The 23594-nt window shown below is 44.0% G+C and overlaps 1 protein-coding gene across 2 annotated transcripts in view; it reads right to left on the reverse strand.

The window, feature by feature from the left end:
- Positions 1-23594, reverse strand: part of LOC126267248 (discoidin domain-containing receptor 2-like) — a 336625-nt gene that overhangs the window by 86443 nt on the left and 226588 nt on the right. For both annotated transcript variants that reach the window (XR_007548969.1, XM_049972257.1), the window contains exons 5-7: positions 18753-18984; positions 9845-9992; positions 7533-7712 (exon numbers count right to left, since the gene is read on the reverse strand). Coding sequence is in view for 1 of the 2 variants with exons in the window: in XM_049972257.1 (XP_049828214.1) it covers positions 7533-7712; positions 9845-9992; positions 18753-18984 (560 nt within the window). In the remaining variant the exon portion in view is untranslated. The remainder of the gene's footprint in view (positions 1-7532; positions 7713-9844; positions 9993-18752; positions 18985-23594) is intronic.

Here is a 23594-nt window from a genome sequence, read left to right on the forward strand (position 1 = left end):
ATTTTAATCGCGTGTATCCATTCCGCGACGTTTATGAGTTTACGTGACAAAATAGTGATGTTCCGTGACTTTAATGGCATTTTCTGTGAATGGTTGACATAAGGAAGTCGTGTAGCCTCTATGACGATATAAATGTATGTGAAGCCAACATATCACATCTGCTGTTTTCCGTATTTATACGACCGTGTTAAGAAAATATGCAGTTTAAATGAAACCCCACTCCAAAACGTGTCAGTTTCATTGTGGGTTTTTGCACTAAAATGTTGGGAAACAGAATTTTTGTAGCAAAAAATTTTACCAGTTATTGGTACCTTGAAAGTATATAAATGCCCTTGCTTGTATTTGAACTGTTTATGTTGGGTCTGCATTCAAGAAGTTCCCTCACTGTCACCCTGAGCGCATGAACCGAACATTTACTTAATAAAATGCATACTGAATTCATATTGTGCTGTTTTCCGACTCACAGTATGCTACAGTTTTTGCCAATAAAATAAAACTCAGAAAATTTCAAGCATAATAACATTCACAAAAAGAAACACGGTAATAATGCACTTTATCGCGCAGTCGGGGTTATCAAGAAAGAAGGTTATAAATAAATGAATGTAGGTTGACAGGTTTCGCGTGCATATTCATCAAATCTTTCGTGAAACTCTCCGTCGTTGGTGCACATACGTCACTGTATTCTAGTGCGCTCCAGCGAGACGTCTACAACATAGCACGCCATTCCTTCAGCATGTGGAATTGACAGTGCAAGAAACAAAAAAACTGTATTCTACCCTTGCAAAACATAAACGTTAATCTTCAGTCAATGACGCACGACTTTCAAAAAAAATTTCGACCGGGAAGCAACAGAATGTGAAAGTCATGTGGAGGTTTCTAAAAACCAGGTTGAAAGAACTGAACCACGGGAGGCCCATAAAATCTCCAATCTGCAGAAGGCATACCCTCATACCTCTGTGGCGTGGAGGTAACCGTCATTTGAAGGCGGAGTCTAAAGAGTAGCTACTACCTGTTTCAAAAACTTCAGTCGACATCAAATGTTAGAAAAACTTTGACAGTCACTACGTGAATTCATATGGGAAATATTCGAGGAGAGTCCTGATAATTTAAATTCTGTAATCCAATTGTGTAAAATATGTTTTAATACGTACACTCTACGACAGAGAAAGTGACGCGCCACTAGGGTATTATCTGAATAGGACGAAATCGGTAGACGTGATGTACACATGGGGACAAACAAATGGTTAAAAGATCAGAAACGTTGGATAATTTATTCAAGGGAAAGAGCTTCACAAACTGAGCAACTCAATAACGTGTTGTTCCACCTCTGACCCTTACGCAAGCGGTTTTCCGGCTACGGACTGACTTAGTTGGAGGACGTCCTTCTGATGGATGTCGCGCCAAATTGTCTGTAAGGTTGTGGTATAAGGATCTCGTGGATGGCTAGCAGAAGGGCTTTACTTTGAACAGAAATGGCACCCCACGCCATTACCTCTAGCTGTCGGGCAGTATGGCGGTCTTCAGTCGATTTAATATTCCACCACAGTCAGGACGCATCTGCAGGTAAGTGTTTGCTGGCCATCGGGGCTCAGTTAGAAGCGGGACTCACCACTGAAAACAATTTTACTGCATTCAGTGAGACAGCAGGCCGAAGACATCGATGGGGACACCCTGATCAGCGTTGAATATTAACCTCACTGTCTCCCGCCATGTTCCTGACAGCAAGGAGTGACGGTGTGGGTTGCCATTTATTTGATAGCAGCACCCCTTTGGCTGTCATCCACAGCACCCTTACAGAACTGCGGTACGTCCGAAATATTTACACCCCCTTCTCTTGCCTTTCATAGCAAGCCATCCTGTGCATACACTTCATTGAGATAAAGCCTTTCCACACATGGAGAGAGTGTCTATTGGCTGTCTTCGTGCGTGCCAAACTCAGCCTTGGCCAGCAAGTCTTGATCCAAACCACATTGTGTAGACGAGCAGGTGGTCGTCTTCTTCACCCACACACTCTCCAAGGATTGTAATGGGCTCTCATTGAAGAGTTGAGACCATTTACAGCATTATTGGCATGGCCCTCCAACCAGCTCGCGATTTCGATCATTTAACGCGCCAGTTGGGCTGAATTTGGGACGATATCCATGAAGAGGATATGCAGCAACCCTGCGAATCAATGCCAAGCCGAATAACTGCTTGTATAAGAGCCAGATGCGATGCAACGCATTACTGACTTGCTCAATTTGTGAAGACCCTTCTCTTGAATAACTCATCTATTGTTTTCTGCAACTGTTATCATTTGTTTGTCTGTTTGTACATGTACGCCAGTTCTACCGATTTCCGTGCCATTCAGGTAATAATCCTTCTTGGTACGTCGTTTTTATTTATGTTTTCTTCTTAGAGTGTATTTTGGGGCGGCTCCGTCTCAGGGCCTTTAACTACGAGCCGTGCTTGCTTAAGTGTGAACTGCGGCCTAATCATATAAATCTACATCTACATCTACGAGATTACTCTACTGTTGACAATTAAGTGCCTGGCAGAGGGTTCAATGAACAACCTTCAAGCTGTCTCTCTACCGTTCCACTCTCACACGGTGCGCGAGAGAAACGAGCAAAAAAAGTGGTTGAAATGGGTCTGAGCACTGTGGGACTTAACTCCTGAGGTCATCAGTACCCTAGAACTTAGAACTACTAACTCACCTAAGGACATCACACACATCGATGTCCGAGGCAGGATTCGAACCTGTGACAGTGGCGGTCGCGCGGTTCCAGACTGTAGCGCCTGGAACCTCTCGGCCAACCTGGCCGGCAAAAACGAGCACTTAAATCTTCCTGTGTGAGCCCTGATTTCTCTTATTTTATCGTGATGATCACTTCTCCCTATGTAGGTGGGTGCCAACAGAATGTTTTCGCACTTGGAGTAGAAAACTGGTGACTGAAATGTAATGAGAAGATCCCGTGGGAACGAAAAACGCCTTTGTTTTAATTATTCCAGGAGAATACTCAGTATTGTAGAACGCTCAGTATATAGTCGTTTATTGAAACTCAACTACACTTCTCCAGAATCACTATATACACACAAAAACAATTCATCAAGAGCGTCGGTGAGGTCCGTGGGAGCTGGTCCTAGCCCGGTGAGGAACTAGCATTAATGCTGCTGCACTGGCCTTATAATGCCGGCGGAGTACTCCAACTTTCCCTGTATCTGTGAGGCGACCACTGTAGAAAAAGATTCGCATTAGTCTCTAGCAAGATATGTTTGTTTTGAAGAATTGTTTTCTCTTGGTTGCGCCTCCATGTGTTTGTGTATGTTACATGATACACAGGGCTGTCTTGATTGTAGTCTGACTGCAGGGGCCGTCCGTGGCAGACGTAACAATTGCCACTCCAATTCACATATCATGTCTGTGGCACTATCTCCCCTATTTCGCAATAATACAAAACAAGCCTCGCTTCCATGAACCTTTTTCAATATCATCCGTCAGTCCCACCTGATACGTATTCCACACTGCACAGCAATACTCCAGAATAGAGCGGACAAGTTTAGTGTAAGCAGTCGCTTTAGTAGATATGTTGCACCTTCTAAGTGTTCTGCAAATGAATCGCAGTCTTTGGTTTGTTCCACCCACAGCATTGTCTATGTGATCATTCCAGTTCAGGTTATTTGTTATTGTAATCCCTAAGTATTTAGCTGAAGATGGAGCCTTCAGATTTGTGTGACTTAACGCTTAATCGAAATTTAGGGGATTTCTTTTAATACTTGTATGAATAACTTCTCACTTTTCTCTTTTCAGGGTCAATTGCCACTCCTCGCACCACACAGATATCCTACCTTAATCATTCTACAGTTCGTTTTGCTCATCTGATGACAAGTCGGTAAATGACAACATAATTACAAATTATCTAAGAGGGCTACTCAGATTGTATCCTATGTCGTTAATATAGATCAGGAACAATAGAGGGCGTATAACACTTCGTTTGGGAACGCCGGATATTACTTCTGTTTTTCTCGACGACTTTCCGTCTGTTACTATGAACTGTGACCTTTCTGACAGGAAATCATGAATACAGTCGTACAACTGAGCGATATTTCATAGGCACACAGTTTGGTTAGAAGAAGCTTGTGAGGGACGGTGTCGAAAGCCTTCTGAAAAATCTAAAAATATGGAGTCCATTTGACATACCCCGGAAGATAGCACTCAGTACTTCATGAGTATAGAGCTTGTGCTCCGCAAGAAAGGTATTTTTGAACCCGTGCTGATTATGTGTCAGTAAATCGTTTTCTTCGAGGTATTTCATAATGTTCCGATGCAGTATATGTTCGAAAACCCTAATGCAAATCGACGTTAGTGATGTGGGCCTGTAATTCAGTGGATTACTCCTATTTCCCGTTTGGGGTATTGGTGTGACTTCAGCAACTTTCCAGTCTTTAGGTACGGAACTTTCTATGAGCTAGCGGTTGTATATAATTGCTAAATATGGAGCTGTTGTATCAGCATAGAGAGGAACCTGACTGGTATACAATCTGGACAGGAAGCCTTGCCTGTATTAAGTGATTTAAGCTGCTTTGGTGCACCGAGGATATCTACTTCTATGTTCCTCATCTTCGCACTTGTTCTTGATTGGAATTCAATAATATTTACTTCGTCTTCTTTGGTGAAGGAGTTTCGGAAAACCGTGTTTAATAACTCTGCTTTAGTGGCACTGTCATCAGTGACTTCACCGTTGTTATCGCGCAGTGAAGGTATTGATTGCGTGCTGCCATTGGTGTGCTTGTCCGCCCCTGGTAGCTGAGTGGTCAGCGCCACAGACTGTCAATCCAAAGCGCCCGGGGTCGATTCCCGGCTGGGTCGGAGATTTTCTCCGCCCAAGGACTGGGTGTTGTGTTGTCCTAATCATCATCATTTCATCCCCATCGACGCGCAAATCGCCGAAGTGCGTCAAATCGAAAGAGTTGCACCAGGCAAACGGTCTACCCGACGGGAGGCCCTCGTCACAAGACATATCATTTCATTTTCACTTGTGTGCTTTATATATGACCAGAATTTCTTTGAGTTTTGCCGGCCGCGGTGGTCTCGCGGTTCTAGGCGCGCAGTCCGGAACCGTGCGACTGCTACGGTCGCAGGTTCGAATCCTGCCTAGGGCATGGATGTGTGTGATGTCCTTAGGTTAGTTAGGTTTAAGTAGTTCTAAGTTCTAGGGGACTGATGACCACAGCAGTTGAGTCCCATAGTGCTCAGAGCCATTTTTTTTTCTTTGAGTTTTTGCCAGATTCCAAGACAGTTTCATTGTGGAAATTATTAAGAACATCTCGCCTTGATGGACTCTCTATATTTCAAACTTCAGCAAACCTTTGCCAAGCTTCGGGATTTTGTGTTCTCATAAATTTGGCATGCTTTACTTGTTGCTTCTGTAACAGCGATTTGACCCGCTTTATGTACATCACTTATTAATTTATTAATTATTTTTAAATAGCTGTACTTTGCGTTTCTTTTCATGGTTGTGGTTGTTACGGTATTCGGCCTAGCAACTGCCTTGTGGTCGCTAATCCCTGTTTGGTAATGATACTCCCTATTTGTCCAAGATTATTTGTTGCTAAGAGGTCAAGTATGGATTTGCAACCATTTACGCTTCGCGTAGGCTTGTGAACTAATAGTTCAAAATAATTATCTGAGAAAGCATTCAGTACAATTTCGGATGACGTTTAGCTTGCCGCCTGCTTTAAACGTATAATTTTGTCAGCATATGGAGGGTACATTGAAGTCGCCAACGACTATAATTGTATGAGTGGGGTGCGTATTTGAAATGAGACTCAAGTTTTCTTTGAACTGTTCAGCAACTATATCGGAGGCGGTGAAACGATCCAGTTACACTACTGGCCATTAAAACTGTTAAACCAAGCAGAAATGCAGATGATAAACGGGTATTCTTCTGGCAAATAGATTATACTAAAACTGGTATGTGATTACATTTTCACGCAGTTTGGGTGCATAGATCCTGAGAAATCAGTACCCAGAACAACCACCTTCATACGCCTGGGCAGGGAGTCAAGCAGATCTTGGATGGCGTGTACACATATAGCTGCCCATGCAGCTTCAACACGATACCACAGTTCGTCCAAGAGTAGTGACTGGCGTATTGCGACGAGCCAGTTGCACGGCCACCATTGACCGGAAGTTTTCAATTGGTGAGAGATCTGGAGAATGTGCTGGCCACGCCAGCAGTCGAAAATTTTCTGCATCCAGAAAGGCCCGTACAGGACCTGCAACATGCGGTCGTGCATTATCCTGCTGAAATGTAGGGTTTCGCAGGGATCGAATGAAGGGTAGAACCACGGGTCGTAAAACATCTGAAATGTAACGGCCACTGTTCACAGTCAATGCGAACAAGAGGTGACCGAGACGTGCAACCACTGGTACCCCATACCATCACGCCGGTGATATGCTAGTGTGGCGACGAGGAATACGTGCTTCCAATGTGCGTTTTCCGCGATGTTGCCAAATACGGATGCGATCATCATGATGCTGTAAACAGAACCTGGATTCACCCGAAAAATTGACGTTTTGCCATTCGTGCACCCAGGTTCGTCGTTAAGTACATCATCTCAGGCGCTCCCGGCTATGATGCAGGGTAACCGCTGCCACGGTCTCCGAGCTGATAGTCCATGCTGCTACAAACGTCATCGAACTGTGTTCGTTCCAATGTTTGATGTCTTGCAAACGTACCCATCTGTTGACTCAGGGATCGAGACGTCGCTGCACGATCCGTTACAGCCATGGGGATAAGATGCCTGTCATCTCGACTGCTAGTGATGCGATGCCGTTGGGATCCAGCACGGCGTTCCGTATTACCCTCCTGAACCCACCGATTCCATATTCTGCTAACAGTCATTGGCAGCAGTGTCGCGATACGATAAACCGCAATCGCGATAGGCTACAATACGACCTTTGTCGAAGACGGAAACGTAATGGGACGCATTTCTCCTCCTTACACGAGGTATCATAACAGCGTTTCACCAGCCAACGCTGGTCAACTCTTGTTTGTGTGTGAGAAATCGGTTGGAAACTTTCCTCGTGTCAGGACATTTCTGGGGTCGCCACTGTCTCCAACTTGTGAATGGTCTGAAAAGTTAATCATTTGCATATCACAGCATCTTCTTCCTGTCGGTTAAATTTAGCGTCTGTAGCACGTCATATTCGTAGTGTAGCAATTTTAATGGCCAGTAGTGTAATAGTTTAGTCCGATTGTCAAGTATAACCTCTACCCACACTGCTTCGCAGGATGTATCTACTTCAATTTCGCTGCAAGGCAAACTACTTCTGACAGCAGTAAATACTTCACCGCCAACTGTATTTAATCTGCCCCTTCTGAACGCTGTTAGGTCTCTGGCAGGGAAGTCAACGTTTGCTGTGCTGGCTGGAGAGCGAGCGCACGCCTAGGGCGGCACTGGCAGTGGCAGGTGGCAGGTGGCAGGTGGCAGGTGGCAGGTGGCAGGTGGCAGGTGGCAGGTGGCAGGTGGCAGGCGGCGGCAGGTACCTCTGTCGGCGGCCGCGTAGTGTCCGGCCCGGAAGGTGTCCGGGGCGACGCGGCCGTCGGTCAGCTGGCCCAGCCCCCGGCGCAGCTCGCCGTCCCAGTGGCCGTCGTACGTCGCGTCGAAGAACTCCCAGCCGGCGCCGCGCTTGTCCCCCTGGGGCATCGAGTAGCTCACCACGCCGTCTGCAACAAGCAACCACTACCTCCTGTCACCAGCGTCTGCAACACTTCGTGCAATCATTACGAAACGGTAAACTGCGCGTGCAGCATTCCGCAGTTGTCGTCCAGCTACAAGTAAGAGGTATTACAGTAAATAGCTAACAGGAGGACACCCTGCGGAGACATCACAGCAAGCGAGTTCCCATTGTGCTAGTTCGAGGAATAAAGTCACGCGTTGTCTCAAGCTCCTTTGAGTAGCAGAACCCTGTTACGTGCAAGGCAGAGGGAATTTAGAAGTGTCAAATAAAGTGGAATGCGTAAGTAAGATTCCAGCCCCTTGGCTGTGGGTAAGTCATGTCTCCCCAAATCCTTTCTTTCACAATTGCGACTTCTGCAAGTTTCTCAGGAGAGCTTCTGTAAAGTTTGGAAGGTAGGAGACGAGGTACTGGCAGAAGTAAGGCTGTGAGGACGGGGCGTGAGTCATGCTTGGGTAGCTCAGCTGGTAGAGCACTTGCCCGCGAAAGGCAAAGGTCCCGTGTTCGAGACTCGGTCTGGCACACAGTTTTAATCTGCCAGGAAGTTTCATAAGTAAGATTGCTTCGTATATTCTAAAATCATCGGTAGAAATGAAAACCAACCGACATTTTAAGTTGTTCAACAGAATCTACGGATCTGTAGACAGAATTTCGGAGAGTAATATACACACAATCCCTAACAAAGCAACGGTAGATAGAGGCGGTAACTATCCTACAATCAGGCATCCAAGTTACTAACAGGAGTAATGTAGAGAACAGTGGAAAAGTCATTTGCCAATCTCTTACATGACAATCATTTGGCCTTTAGGAGGAGAACGGCACGAGAGCGGCAGTTCTAACGCTGCGCTTGATAATGGAAGCTACACTTCAGTAGAAGCATGATACAGTCATAGGTTTTGTGGACCCGGAGACAGCGATCGACATCGTAAATAGGTGAAAAATGTTAGAAATCATCAGGACAGTAGTTGCAAACTACAGGGAAAGACGGCCAATACTCACCAAGTACAAGAACCAAGAGAGAAACATCAGATGACAATGAAGGAAGTGCTCTGATCAGAAAAGTTTTGATGCAGGAATGCCCTCCTTCGACCCTATTGTTAAGTCTGTACATCGAAGAAGCAATGACGGTGTCAAAGAATAGATTCAGAACTAGAGTTAGAATTCAGTGTGAAACGGTATCAATCACGAGATTTGCTGATAACTTCAATGTCGTCAGCGAAAATGAGGAAGAATTGCAGAACCCGTCGAATGGTAACAACAGGCAAAAAAACAAACTAATGTAATGATGAATAGCAGAAATTAGAGTAGTGATAACTTAACATGAAGACTGGTAACTATGAAGTAGACGAAGTAATACAATTCTGTTATCTTCCAAGCATTTGATATAACTGCGGTCGTAGCACATAGGTCATAAAAAGCAGACTGTCACAGGCAAAGATAACATTCTCGGCTGAAAGGAGTCTGCTAATATCACACACAGGAAGAAGTTTTCCGATAGTATATGTCTGGAGCACGGCGTTGTAAGGAGAACCATCAAAGAAACTTGAAGTATTTAAATGTTGTACTACAGAATAATGTTGATAATTACGACTGGACTGATGAAATATGAGACGGTCCTTTTGGAGAATTGGTGAAGAATGTAGCATATGGTAATCACTAACAAGAACAAGGAGGGACAGGATGATAGAACATGTATCAAGACGTCAAGATTAACATCTTCACATTTCTGCGGCGCAAAGGCTGTTCCATAAAACTTCGGGCATGCAGCCGCATAAATTCGACTTCTTCTTCTTGTTCTAATATTTCGGATGAATACCATCCATCCATCTTCAAAGTGCGCTGAAATATTAGAAGAAAGAGCCGAATTTGTGCCGCTCTACGCCCTAAATCTTATGGAACAATCAAGGATTAACTTTCGTAACTACTGAGGGGTAAACTGTAAAAGCGTGCGGGTAAAATAGACTAGAATACGTTCCACAAATAATTGAGAACGTAGGATGCAAGTGCGACTCTGAGATGATGAGGTCAGTACAGGAGGGGAAGTCATGGGATGAACTGTCGATGGACGACTTCAGTTCTGTTTTCAGGTAGAGAGGATCACAGTGCGCGGCGCCCACCCACCTGTCCAACGACAGCCGTAGAGCTCTACCCTCATGCAGACGGTCCTGCGGTGGTAGCTGTAGGGCAGGAAGCGCACCCTGCTCGCCCAGATGGCCGGCTCCAGCTGCTGCTTCGACTCCAGGTACGTGTTGGTGTTGCCCTTCAGCACCTGCAATTACATGCACTCCTCACAGCTCTGCCCGTTCACAGACTACCTAACCCAACTACACATATGTTTTACACTGAAAGTACCAATTTGTAACACAGTAAATGAGATTAAGTAAAACAAAATTGCGTCATATGTATTCTTTAAACTATACGGGTGTTGACGGGTATAAATGCAGATGTTTTCACTGGAGACTGAGGACAGTGTAGAGAACACGATTACATCAGTATTTACGTCTTTTTCAGCTATTACAAGTAGTATGTTTTTAGGACGGGCAGCACCTCTAAGTAGATATGGTAAGAGCAAGCCTTTAATTCTTATTTTCCCCCGGGCAGCAGGTCAACTGTTGAAGTGTGGATGCGTGGATACACAACGGTTAACCTTTATTGACAGGTGTAGTCCGCTTAGAGGTGCAGTTACAAGCGTGTAGAAAACATCAGATCGTAAAGTTTGTTATGTGTTCGTGGGAAGACGGTTCGACACAGAGAAAAAAAAGTAACAACTACACACTGATGTGTGTACATATTATGGTATCGCATATAAAAATATCTGTACTTATTCCCGTTACACCCTGTATATTTCCCACATTTTGGCAGAGTGGGGGCGATCTGCATGAAGCCAAGATGCTAGTAAAGCAATTGTTTTCATGATAGGTTGCTATAGGACTATTTACCTTCTTAAGACCTTATTGTCTACAAATTCACATAACCTCCGTCTGTGCTATGTGTTATGTCACATCACGAACATCCATGTGAAGGTCAGGTATATCACTGGATCCCAGTATGTCAGATGTAAATAAACGGAATCTACAAACGTATGGATACTGCGCCTAATACAAGCGTCCATGCTCCATACGAAAGTGAAATACATTCTGTAAACAGCTGTTGTGTGAACAAGAGCGCTTGTGTTCAGTACACTATCTTTATATTTGTACATATTGTTTATTTTAAATGTGACATGCTTATATCTAGTGATTTCATGATCTTCACATACATACTGCCGGCCGTGGTGGCCGAGCGGTTATAGGCGCCTCAGTCCGGAACCGCGCGACTGCTACGGTCGCAGGTTCGAATCCTGCCTCGGGCATGGATGTGTGTGATGTCCTTAGGCTAGTTAGGTTTAAGTAGTTCTACGTTCTAGGGGACTGATGACCTCAGATCTTAAGTGCCATAGTGCTCAGAGTCTTCTGAACCACATACATACTCGTGATGTAACTTGATACACAGCACACATGGAGGAGATTATGTGAGTTTGTAGACTATAACATCCGAAGATGGCAACACAAGCTGCTAAACGGTCGCGAATCTAACAGTGACCCGAATACGGGATAAATTTCCTTTATTTCACGTCTATTGTCACAAATGACCGTCTTCAGAACTGTTTTATAAAAACACATCTCAACATAGACATTATAGACCGAAACCGGTAGACTGCTGACAAGAAAATTTGTGACCACAGACGTGAAGTAAAGGAAATTTATTCGATGCTGGGAAAGAAGTCTTATCGAACCCGGCTCTCGAAATGAATGCATTACTAGCGATCTTGGCTTTTAAATTCCTTCTGCGTTTATAGATTCCTTAAACATTCTTAAATATGCACAATATTAACAATGATCTACTGCATAGTCACTCGCGTACAATCCTAGACGAAGTTATTACTTCCAATTTAAAACAGCTAAAGGTTAATATCCCTCAAAAGACTTGGTGGTGTGGCGGAAGCACGTGGTCGTAGCATCTGGCGAAACCGTTTCACTTTAGGGTACTCGCATTCAGTTAACGAATATTCATTAATGACGGTTTAAAAAACTGGCCTCTGTCATTTAGGTCTGCCTTACTTTCCTCCAACCATTCCATATATCGCGGCGTTCAATGCTATATTAAGTCATCCATAACCAATATTCTGATGTCAAAATCCCCCTCCAGTTCCAATGCAATCTTCATGTCAGATAGTTGTCAGCGACATGACACAGCCTGAGGACGGATTTAAGCGTCATTGATTACCTGGAGTATCCATTCTGTTATGGGGGACAGACCAACACAGTTGTTTTCATATTGTCATTACAGACCAAATGTGGAGGCGTGGGCTACTTTGTCCATCATTAATTGAACAGTGCATGTCGTGGTTTCTGACATTAGTGCCGTAATTTCCAATTGCTATAACTCAGTTCTACTGAGTTTTCCAGTATTATTCATGTTTTTGGGATCACCAGGCATCTGACTGGCTTAATGCATACTATCATGGCTTTCTCCCATGCCAACCTTTTTATCTCAGAATAACACCTACAGCTGCTATCTTCATATTGTACCTTATAAATGCACACTGAAGCTGAGAAAGATAATTTGAACCGTGTATCCAGCTCACTAGGCGGATGCTCTAACCACTACACCATCTTGGCACATTGGCTCTGTACAACTGCACGAACTAGTTTACCATGCCACACTCCTCAATCAAAATTCGCTTCCACGCCTCAGCTCTCTTGGTATTCCCACTACACTGGAAAAGCATTGCAGAGGCTCTGAAACTGTATTCTAATAGCACCTCAGCATGGAATAAATGGGAGAGACTGACTGAAACCCAAGTCACAGTTTCGGGAGAGTACTAAGTGCGCTGAGGCGTGAATAGGAATTTGGAGTGAGGAGAAAGGCATTCTAGAGCGGCCCACGCTATTACACAGAGTCACTGTAGTGATTAGCGCATCTGTTTAATGAGCTGAAGATCTGGGTTTGCATCCCGAACTTAGGACAAATTTTCATTCGTCGTTTCAGTCTGAATACATAATAGATATTTGAGACTAGAAAAGGTCTTTGGTGCAATATTATTTTAGTTTCATTGTGCGTTTGATATATTGCAACGTCGGTCTTGCCCTACAACTTTTACCTTCTAGAGCTCCCCCTGCTACCACAGAGGCTATTCCCTAATATCACATGAACTATCCTCCTGTCCCCTCTTCTTATCTTCCTCTCCAGCTCTATGCAGAGTTGTTTCCGTTCGGGCGCTAAAGTCTACACTGTTGAGCGCCCATAACGCCATATCCACCACCACTCTATGCAGAGCCTCCTCTTTTGTTATGTCTAGTTGATTCTCAACATTCTACGATTCTTTCTTTTCTCCTCACCTTCCCCCACAGTCCATATTTTACTTCTCTACAATGCCGTGATCCAGACGAACAATAATTTATTGACCAAACTAAGTCCAATGATTGATATTCGCAAACTTGTTTTGACCATGAATTCCCTCCGTCATACGTTACTTTGCTTCCAACGTTAGAGAATTTCTTCTATTTCGTGATCTCAGTTTTGATGTTAATGTTATCACTTATCGTATTTCTCCTACTCCTAATCATTTTAGTCTTTTTATGTTTCGGCGCCTCAGTCATCAAATACGGAATCTCTATAATGATACCTGTTTTGTTCGTTCGTCCGTTTATCTATATGTCTTTGTAACTGTTGTTGTTGTTGTTTGTTGTGGTCTTCAGTCCTGAGACTGGTTTGATGCAGCTCTCCATGCTACTCTATCCTGTGCAAGCTCCTTCATCCCCCAGTACCTACTGCAAACTACATCCTTCTGAATCTGCTTAGTGTATGTCATCGGCGAACCTCAAAGTTTTTCTTTCTTCTCCCTGGATTTTAATATCTACTCCAAATTTTTCTTTTGTTTCCTTTACTGCTTGCTCAATATACAGATTTAATAACATCGGGGAGAGGCTAAAACCCTGTCTCACTCCCTTCCCAACCCCTGCTTCCCTTTCGTGCCTCTCGACCCTTATAACTGCCATCTGGTTCCTGTACAAATTGTAAATAGCCTTTCGCTCCCTGTATTTTACCCCTGCCACTTTTAGAATTTGAAAGAGAGTATTCCAGTGAACATTGTCAAAAGCTTTCTCTAAGTCTACAAATGCTAGAAACATAGGTTTGCCTTTCCTTAATCTTTCTTCTAAGATAAGTCGTAAGGTCAGTATTTGCTCACGTGTTCCAACACTTCTACGGAATCCAAACTGATCTTCGACGAGGTCGGCTTCTACCAGTTTTTTCATTCGTCTGTAAATAATTCGCGTTAATATTTTGCAGCTGTGACTTATTAAACTGATAGTTCGGTAATTTTCAAATCTGTCGACACCTGCTGTCTTTGGGATTGGAGTTATTATTTTCTTCTTGAAGTCTGAGGGTATTTCGCCTGTCTCGTACATCTTGCTCACCAGATGGTAGAGCTTCGTCAGGACTGGCTCTCCCAAGGCCGTAAGTAGTTCTAATGGAATGTTGTCTACTCCCGGGGCCTTGTTTCGACTCCGGTCTTTCAGTGCTCTGTCAAACTCTTCACGCAGTATCGTCTCTCCCATTTCATCTTCATCTACATCCTCTTTCATTTCCATAATATTGTCCTCAAGTACTTCGCCCTTGTATAGACCTTCTATATACCCCTTCCACCTTTCAACTTTCCCTTCTTTGCTTAGAACTGGGATTCCATCTGAGCTCTTGATATTTATACTAGTGGCTCTCTTTTCTCCTAAGGTCTCTTTAATTTTCCTTTAGGTAATATCTATCTTACCCCTAGTGAGATAAGCATCGACATCCTTACATTTGTCCCCTAGCCATGCCTGCTTAGACATTTTGCACTTCCTGTCGATCTCATTTTGAGACGTTTGTATTCCTTTTTGCCTGCTTCATTTATTGCATTTTTTTATTTTCTCCTTTCATCAGTTAAATTCAATATTTCTTCTGTTACCCAAGGATTTCTACTAGTCCTCGTCTTTTTACCTACGTGATCCTCTGCTGCCTTCACTACTTCATCCCTCAGAGCTACCCATTCTTCTTCTATTGTTTTTCTTTCCCCCATTCCTGTCAATTGTTCCGCTATGCTCTCCCGGAAACTCTCTACAACCTCTGGTTTAGTCAGTTCATCCAAGTCCCATCTCCTTAAATTCCCACCTTTTTGCAATTTCTTCCTTTTTAATCTACAGTTCATAACCAATAGATTGTTGTCAGAGTCCACGTCTGCCGCTGGAAATGTCTCACAATTTAAAACCTGGTTCCTAAATCTCTGTCTTACCATTATATAATCTATCTGATACCTTTCAGTATCTCCAGGATTCTTGCATGTATACAACCTTCTTTTATGATTCTTGGACCAAGTGTTAGCTGTGATTAAGTTATGCTTTGTGCAAAATTCTACAAGACGGCTTCCTCTTTCGCTTCTTATCCCCAATCCATATTCACCTACTATGTTTCCTTCTCTCCCTTTTCCTACTCTCGAATTCCATAGTCACCCATGACTATTAAATTTTCGTCTCCCTGAATAATTTCTTTTATCTCATCATACATTTCTTCAATTTCTCCGTCATCTGCAGAGCTAGTTGGCATATAAACTTGTACTACTATAGTAGGCGTGGGCTTCGTGTCTATCTTGGCCACTATAATTCGTTCACAATGCTGTTTTTAGTAGCTTACCCGCACTCCTATTTTTTTTATTCCTTATTAAACCTACTCTTGCATTACCCCTATATGATTTTGTATCTGTAACCCTGTATTCACCTGACCAGAAGTCTTGTTCCTCCTGCCACCGAACTTCACTAATTCCCACTATATCTAACTTTAACCTATCCATTCCCTTTTTAAATTTTCTAACCTATCTGCCCGATTAAGGGATCTGACATTTCACGCTCCGATCCGTAGAACGCCAGTTTTCTTTCTCCTGATAACGACGTCCTCTTGAGTCGTCCCCGCCCGGAGATCCGAATGGGGGACTATTTTACTTCCGGAATATTTTATCCAAGAGGACGCCATCATCATTTAACCATACAGTAAAGCTGCATGCCCTCGGAAAAAATTACGGTCGTAGTTTCCCCTTGGTTTCAGCCGTTCGCAGTACCAGCACAGCAAGGCCGTTTTGGTTAGTGTTACAAGGCCAGATGAGTCAATCATCCTGACTGTTGCCCCTGCAACTACTGAAAAGGCTGCTGCCCCTCTTCAGGAACCACACGGTTGTCTGGCCTCTCAACAGGTACCCCTCCGTTGTGGTTGCACCTACGGTACGGCTATCTGTATCGTTGAGGCACGCAAGCCTCCCCACCAACGGCAAGGTCTATGTTTGATGGGGGGAAGGGGCAACTGTTAAGAACACTTTTTATGAGAAACGGATAGACGCATCAAGAGAAAACTGAGGTGACACGTTAAGGCCTATAGTCCCCTAGTGGTGTAAAAATTATAAGCTTATAAGTCAAGGCACTCAAAAGGTTCGGTCCTTTATGTCACATATTTTGATACTCGCAAACTTACTCATCAGAACCTATAGGATACTTCTCGCTGACCTAGGACGACTAAATTCGACAGGAAGGAAGGTTTTGCAGTACAAGTAAAGCAAACAGGCAGGAACTGGTCAAACTTTAATTATTTAACATATTTTGAGTAGTTACAGTTGCCATTAAAATAGTAAAATATATTTTGAGTAGTTACAATTTTGCTATTTTAATGGCTCTGAGCACTTTGGGACTCAAGTGTTGTGGTCATCAGTCCCCTAGAACTTAGAACTACTTAAACCTAACTAACCTAAGGACATCACACACATCCATGCCCGAGGCAAGAATCGAACCTGTGACCGTAGTAGTCGCACGGTTCCGGACTGCGCGCCTAGAACCGCGAGACCACTGCGGCCGGCTGCTATTTTAACATATATTGCATTCATCATCACTCAGGAGTCTATTAGACAAATATAACTGTATGCAAACATAAAATGTAAGCTGCAGTCATGTTTTAGTACGTAAATTAAAATTTCGTATTAAATATAATCTCTCCACATACATAAAATGATGTTCCCCCATCGTTTCTTTTTGTCCGGTCAGTCTGAGGAACCACGGCTGAGATTTTGGGAAGGTCTTAAAATTCCCGAGACCAACATGTTGCCAGTATCTTAATCGATAATAGGCAAGAATCGTTGAGATTATCGATTTCCCGGGATGGATGACTACTTATATATACATAATGAAGTGTGTCTGAACCATTTTATCGCAAGTCCAACTCGCACTTGTTCAAGTTTTCCAGTGCTGTATAGGGTTTTCATTTCATTCAGTATGTCCTGTATTTCTTTACGCTTCAGCTGATGGTAGCAGCTGAATTTTAAACCCACTCTTGAATTATTCTTTTATTTTTGTCGATGTATAGATTGAAGAGTATAGGAAGAGAACAGCAGCTCAACGGTATGGGAGAAAAGTATCAGCGTTGGCTTAAACCATTTTTAATACGAGGATTTTATTAGGGTTGCCCAAAAAGTAAGTTCCATTGTGTCGCTAAATGGAAACCACAGTGAAAATCAGGAAGATTTTATTTGCAAGAGTTAGCTCCTCTTTACAGATACTTATCTAGATAGTCGCCGCTCCGACTTGGATATAATTCTCTACGCTGGTCTATAGCGCGTAGCCTGCGCCCAAGTGTTGTCTTCGTATCCAGTGTTTCATGTGAAGAGAGATGATACGCAGGACGAGCCAATTAGGGCTGTGTAGTGGGTAATCGAACACTTTCCATCGAAAAGGCTACAGGAGCGTCTTCACTGCCCCTTGTAATGGTACTTGAATCACGTAACCAATACGGCAGCTCACCCAACCTCTCGATACCAGCAATATTCTACTGTGCTTCTGTAAAGTAGTTGACATATTTCTGAGACAACATTAAGATTTGATTTCATTAATGTAGAGGTACTTTGATAAATCGGTGTGTTTATATTGCAATGATATTATTCTTATGTGTATTCTTTCTTTTGTCACTATGATCTTTGTCTTACTTGTAACTCTGATTTTTGGGCACATAAGCGATTACTAGGTTGTTAAAGTCGGTCCTTGAAAAAGTCAAGTCTTGGACGTCATGTTGGAAAGACACATATTGTAGTCAGCTTATAAAATGTGAACTTTCACAGTGAGGAAGATGTTTTCAAGTATGTTTCGTACTGTGAAGTGATGTTTTGTGTGTTACGTGATATTGCAACAAAAGCAATAAAAAGTAAGTGTAACTTAAATTCGGAGTGCTGATTATTTTTTTTACATCACCATCGTGGTAACTTGCAAAGGTTTGATCTTCAAGAATGGTTTGTGAAACACACCTATAAAACTTTTGAATATAGCAGAATACAACCTAGGTCTCTTTGCATCCGAGCTTGGAATCATCACCACCTGGATTTTCAACGATTGAGCCATGATTTTACAAAACTCGAAAAGATGAGTGCCTAGTTTATTCATTATTACATGAAAGGTCTTTATTAACTGTGCTCTAATGACACTTGCCACATAATAACTTCGTTGTTGCCCGAAAATGCAGTATTTAGCAGCGTGAGCAACACCACAATCTTTATTAAATTTTGACCTTTGTTGTGGTAGGGTTGTTAGAACCTGCAGAGTTCGGCTGAGAATTGCCATGAAGAACGAAGCGCGTGGAAGTTGTGTTAGGTGGGCTGCATTCATTAAGGCGAAGCCTCTCAGCGGGCCCTCCTACTTGGCGGGAGACATCGTTATTCTAGGCATCTTTACTCGCTCACAGGGCGCTCACAAGACCGTCTTGATGCGATCGTCGGCCATACTAGAAACACTACCCAACACATCTGTGTAAAACCTTCATCGGGTTTTCACTGTGGTGTCCATTTCGCTACCGATCGGAGCTTACTTTCTGGACAACCCTAGTAATTCGGCGATACGAGTAAAAACCACCTTGAAATGTCCCTAGCCTTTCAGTTTGGCACTGCTGCGGTGGGTGCCCGGCGCCTGCTGCCCAGCAGTGTACTGACCTCTTTACCGCTGTGGTCGCGGTAGCGGATCCACTTGCCGAGCCGTGGCCGCCAGTATTCGAGCATGTAGGCCTCGGCGAACTCCTGGCCCTCGCCGTTGCCGAAGCGGCCCTGCGTCTCGGCGGCGGTGACGAGGTGCACCTGCCGCAGGTCCACCTCCAGCCACTCCTTCGGCTCCATCGTCGCCTGCTGCTTGGGGCACCACGCGCCTCCGTGACGCTCCGTGCGGACCCTGCAGCATAACGGGTTTGGAAATCACTTCTTCAGTGTACGAATGCGTCGTTTCACGGCGTTATACCGGATGACCCTCCTAAAAGTCGTCAGGTGCATTTTCTCTGGTGTTGGGACGGCTACTCGCAAATTTGGTTTTGCGATACGAAGCTGCTGTCAGCTGAAACAAATGCTGCCCGCCACATCATTCATATGTTAGCCAGTATCGACGGAAACTGTCATTTCACTTTACAAAGGTAATTATTTTTTAAAGCGTAATTTTGCGCGTCCATTTGACAGAGCGGTACCAAATCAGTCTGGTGCGATATTCGTTTTGTCGATCACTATTAATAAATACATTAAAATAGAAATATAACTATACGATCCAGTGAAGTTAAAGTGACCTTCTGCGAAAAACGCGAGTAGCCATCTTATGCTGCACGGATGTGCTGGAAGAGAGTCAGTGGGGCTCTAGAAGGAGCCACGTCGACTTCTACGACGCGTGTGTCTGCGTGGGTTTCTAGGATGAGGATCCATGGTGCGAAAAGCCCGATCAAAGTGATGCCATAGTTCTCGACTGTGGCCTAAGTCCTCCGAGTTTGGTGGACAGAGCAGTACGGTAAAACAAATGCTGATGCCTTCCGATCAACACACATACACTGCGAGGTGTGCGGCACGTTGCGTTATCCTGCTGGTAGACACCATCATTTCAAGCAATGACACGCTGTATGTAGGTGTGTGCATGGTCCACGAAGACAGATGCATACTTGTGTTGATCCATTTTGCTTTCCAGAATGACGCGTCATCCAGTGAATGCCACGAAATCATTGTGTGAATTCCTAGGAGGTCATCGGTCTCTAGACTTACACACTACTTGAACTAACTTAAGCTAACGACAACACACGCACCCATGCCCGAAGGACGACTCGAACCTCCGGTAGGAATGGTCGCGCAATCTATGCCATGGCGTCTCAAAAGGCGCGGCCATTCCGCGCGGTACCAAGTCATTCCCCAGGCCATAAAACCCCACGTCTGGCATGAACCATTACGACCGTTGTTGCAAGGCCATCCATGCCGACGGCCATCTATCCAATGGAGCACAAAACGTGATTCAAGTCAGAAGGCCACCTGTATTCACTCAGTGATGCCCTAGCCCGCCCTGACTGCTACCCGCCCTGCAGCGGTGCTACTCAGGTACTGCTGGAACGCTGGTTGTTGTTCTTATTTTGAGATCGCTCTTAAAACGTAAGACTAAAATGAATATCACACTAGAGACTAGAGACTAGTCTTCCACTTCAAAAATGTTTTTGTTTAACGAAAAAAACGGTGCTTTTCGTCGACACTGCATGTCACTTGATGAGTAGTATTTGCACAGGATGAATGCAACTGGACGCTGTAGAAATAAAATTGATGGTATGTGCCGAAACACCAGAGAAAAATGCAGCTGACGACTCTTAAGACGAACACTCGGTATATTGGTAAAGTCTTCTCGAGTTCCCAGCTGCGTCAAGCGGTTAAAAACCAACGAACCTTCGCCCCAGCGATCCAGAGATAGCCTAATTACACTGACCGAAGAGTACTCGGCCAAAACGTCGTGCGTGTTTCACTAAGTGATGCATTTGGAAGCTCGAGGAAATTCTATTGCCTCAATATTGTCAAAAAGAAAAGACTAATTTGTTCCTTCGTTTCTCTTCTCTTTAGTCTAGACCATTTAAGCTCAAAGTATAGTTGTTCTACATAGCGTAGCTATAATTCCTGAAGTTCGTTTATTTTTTATTCCCGTCTTAATTGAATTCTCCATCTGTCAATTATTTGTGAGTTGAATACGCTTAAGTTTTCCAACGCTAGTTGCAGAACTTTTTAGGCTCTCTGATATTTCAAGCTACATCATGATTTCTTCCTTCATTTGCTGAAAGATAAAAGGAAGACTAAAATTCATCAGGTCTAGGCTGTTGGAGGTGGAACTCAAGCTCGGACTGGTCATGAAACTTAGTGAGGTCTTCTGAAACGCACCATGGTTCATGTTCGGCATTACAAGAAGGGATATTTGAATCCAGTTCATTTCCTAACACATATTCAGTGACTAATCGCTATCCGCCCTCACCCAGTTTACTATGTGCAGTTATTTTCATCTTTCAGAAACTGCCAATTCTTTTCATTATTTTCAATAATATTGACTTATTATTAACTAATACTTCATCACACAATCGCATTCCTTCACCGTATTTCGCATGTTATTTTCTACACCCTATCTAGCCCATAGCTAGTGCTACGTGATGCTTGCCTACGGAGCTGTGCTAGTTGGTGCAAGGGGTCGTTACCGTAATCACGTCGTCCGCAGCAATCAGCTGTGACAGCATTTCGCCATTGCGCCCACTTCGATGCAATGGCACGACCACCCTTTCGGTCTCCAACAGTCTTACCGAGTAACAGGAAGCTTCTGAAATCTTGCGACAAGGACACTGCCGAACACCTAGTATGTCTGCTTGCCAATACATCCAGGCTTGGCATCCAACCAGCAAGTGGTATCGAATTGCCGATCACTGTGGAGCAAGGTGCTGCAGTGTGAACAGGGAGGCATTGTCGTGATACTATTACCCGCTGGAGCAGACCTCACCACCATCTTGAGGATCACCTGTCTTATGGTCTAGCAGCCGGTCAGACGGGGCGAAGGTCAAACTGATACCCCACTACCCACTGGCACGCTGGACGTCCACCGCCCGCAAGTGTCAATAGGTAGATGTCGGCTTTCACTCCCTACACGTCGTCACTTCATGGTGTGTCACTCCTGAGGCAGACCAGCAGCTTACTTTCCTACTGACACAACAGTGCCTGTCTGCAGGGCCAACAGAAGATGTTGCTCCACCGCTTGGAACGCCTACCACATAAGGTCGTCCTACAGCTAGGCCTTACTGAATACGGCAGCCGCGGACAGCTACAAGACAATGCATTACCGCCGTCGCATAAATGTTGACAGGTGTCTTCGCCTGACACTATTTGTAGAACTAAGTCCTGTCTGCAACACCGTGAAAACTTTGACGGAAACTGCTCCGCATGTAACTTTTGTATTGGCACAAGAGCCAACACCATGTTACAATTCGAGGGCGAAATGCACGCGTTTTAGCTCACGCAGGCTGGCGTGAGGAGGGAAGAACTATACTGACGTGAGGTCTGGAACATGACAAGGAATTAGAATTCAGAAAGCGGACGTAATTAGTTTGATACTTTAATCCATTAATGATTAATGATTAACAGACCGCGGCCGATTTAAAGGCTACCACCTAGCAAGTGTGGTGTCTGGCGGTGACACCACAGTAACAAACCAACAATGCTTCCAGCCGTACCACGACTGATTCAAATGTCTAATTCGTGCACACACACACACACACACACACACACACACACACACACACACACACACACACACACAAGCGCGCGCGCGCAACTTCTATCACAACTCAATTTATTTTCTATTGTTGTTGTGATCATCTTGAGATGGCTTTCTGCAGCTGTCGATGCTGGTCGAGATGTCTTCATAACTGTATAACTACTGCAACCAACATCCACTTGAGCATTTTTACTGTAGTAAATCTTTCGACACAGTAATAAAAATGTACAATTCTTTCATGCATAAGGATGTATCCTGTCAGCCTATCATTTCCTTTATACAAGTTGTGCGATCAACATCTTTTTGCACCAATTCCACTCAGTAACTTTTCATTAGTTTCCTGATCGACTCATTTATTATCAATAGTCCTCTGTAATGCCAAGATTCGAGACATTCTACTTTCTTCTAGTCTATATCTTTCTTTTTTCCACGTTCGACTTCCATATAGGACTACCCTACTGATAAACAATTACAGAAAAGCTTTTTTAACATTTAAACTGGTTATAAATATTTGTTAACAAACTTCCCTTCTTTTAGAAAAGCTTCACTTTGTTCTTTTATAGCCGACCAAAGTGGCCGAGTGGTTCTAGGCCCTACAGTCTGGAACCGCACGACCGCTACGGCAGCAGGTTCGAATCCTGCCTCGGGCATGGATGTGTGTGATGTCCTCAGGTTAGTTAGGTTTAATTAGTTCTAAGTTAGAGCCATTTGAGCCATTTGTTCTTCTATATTACGTATTAGATTCTCTAAACTTCTTAAAAGATGGGTTCGTTGCACCATTCACAAACGCCGTGGTACCCTGTGACGTGCACAGACGACGGACAAGGCTGGTCTGTAGTGATGTGGCTCTGGTGACGGTCTTATTATTTCTTCAAGCTGTCACAGCAGTCACTAGACCGATAGTGATCAGTTTGGCTCTGAGCACTATGGGACTTAACATCTGTTGTCATCAGTCCCCTAGAACTTAGAACCTAACTAACCTAAGGACATCATACACGTCCATGTCCGAGGCAGGATTCGAGCCTGCGACCGTAGCAGTCGCCTAGTTCCCGACTGAAACGCCTAGAACTGCTCGGCCCCCACGGCCGGCTAGGGATTAATTCCCACAGATCTTTGACTAGCTTACGTAGTTTAGAAACTTGCATTTCCAGAACACTGGCAACTATTCTCTCGATTACTGTGGGTCATTTGTTTGGTCCTTCTCTTCTGTTTGTACGTCTTACAAAACTTATTTATGTCTACTA

The sequence above is a fragment of the Schistocerca gregaria genome, chromosome 4, assembly GCF_023897955.1.
Source record: "Schistocerca gregaria isolate iqSchGreg1 chromosome 4, iqSchGreg1.2, whole genome shotgun sequence".
Lineage (NCBI taxonomy): Eukaryota > Metazoa > Arthropoda > Insecta > Orthoptera > Acrididae > Schistocerca > Schistocerca gregaria.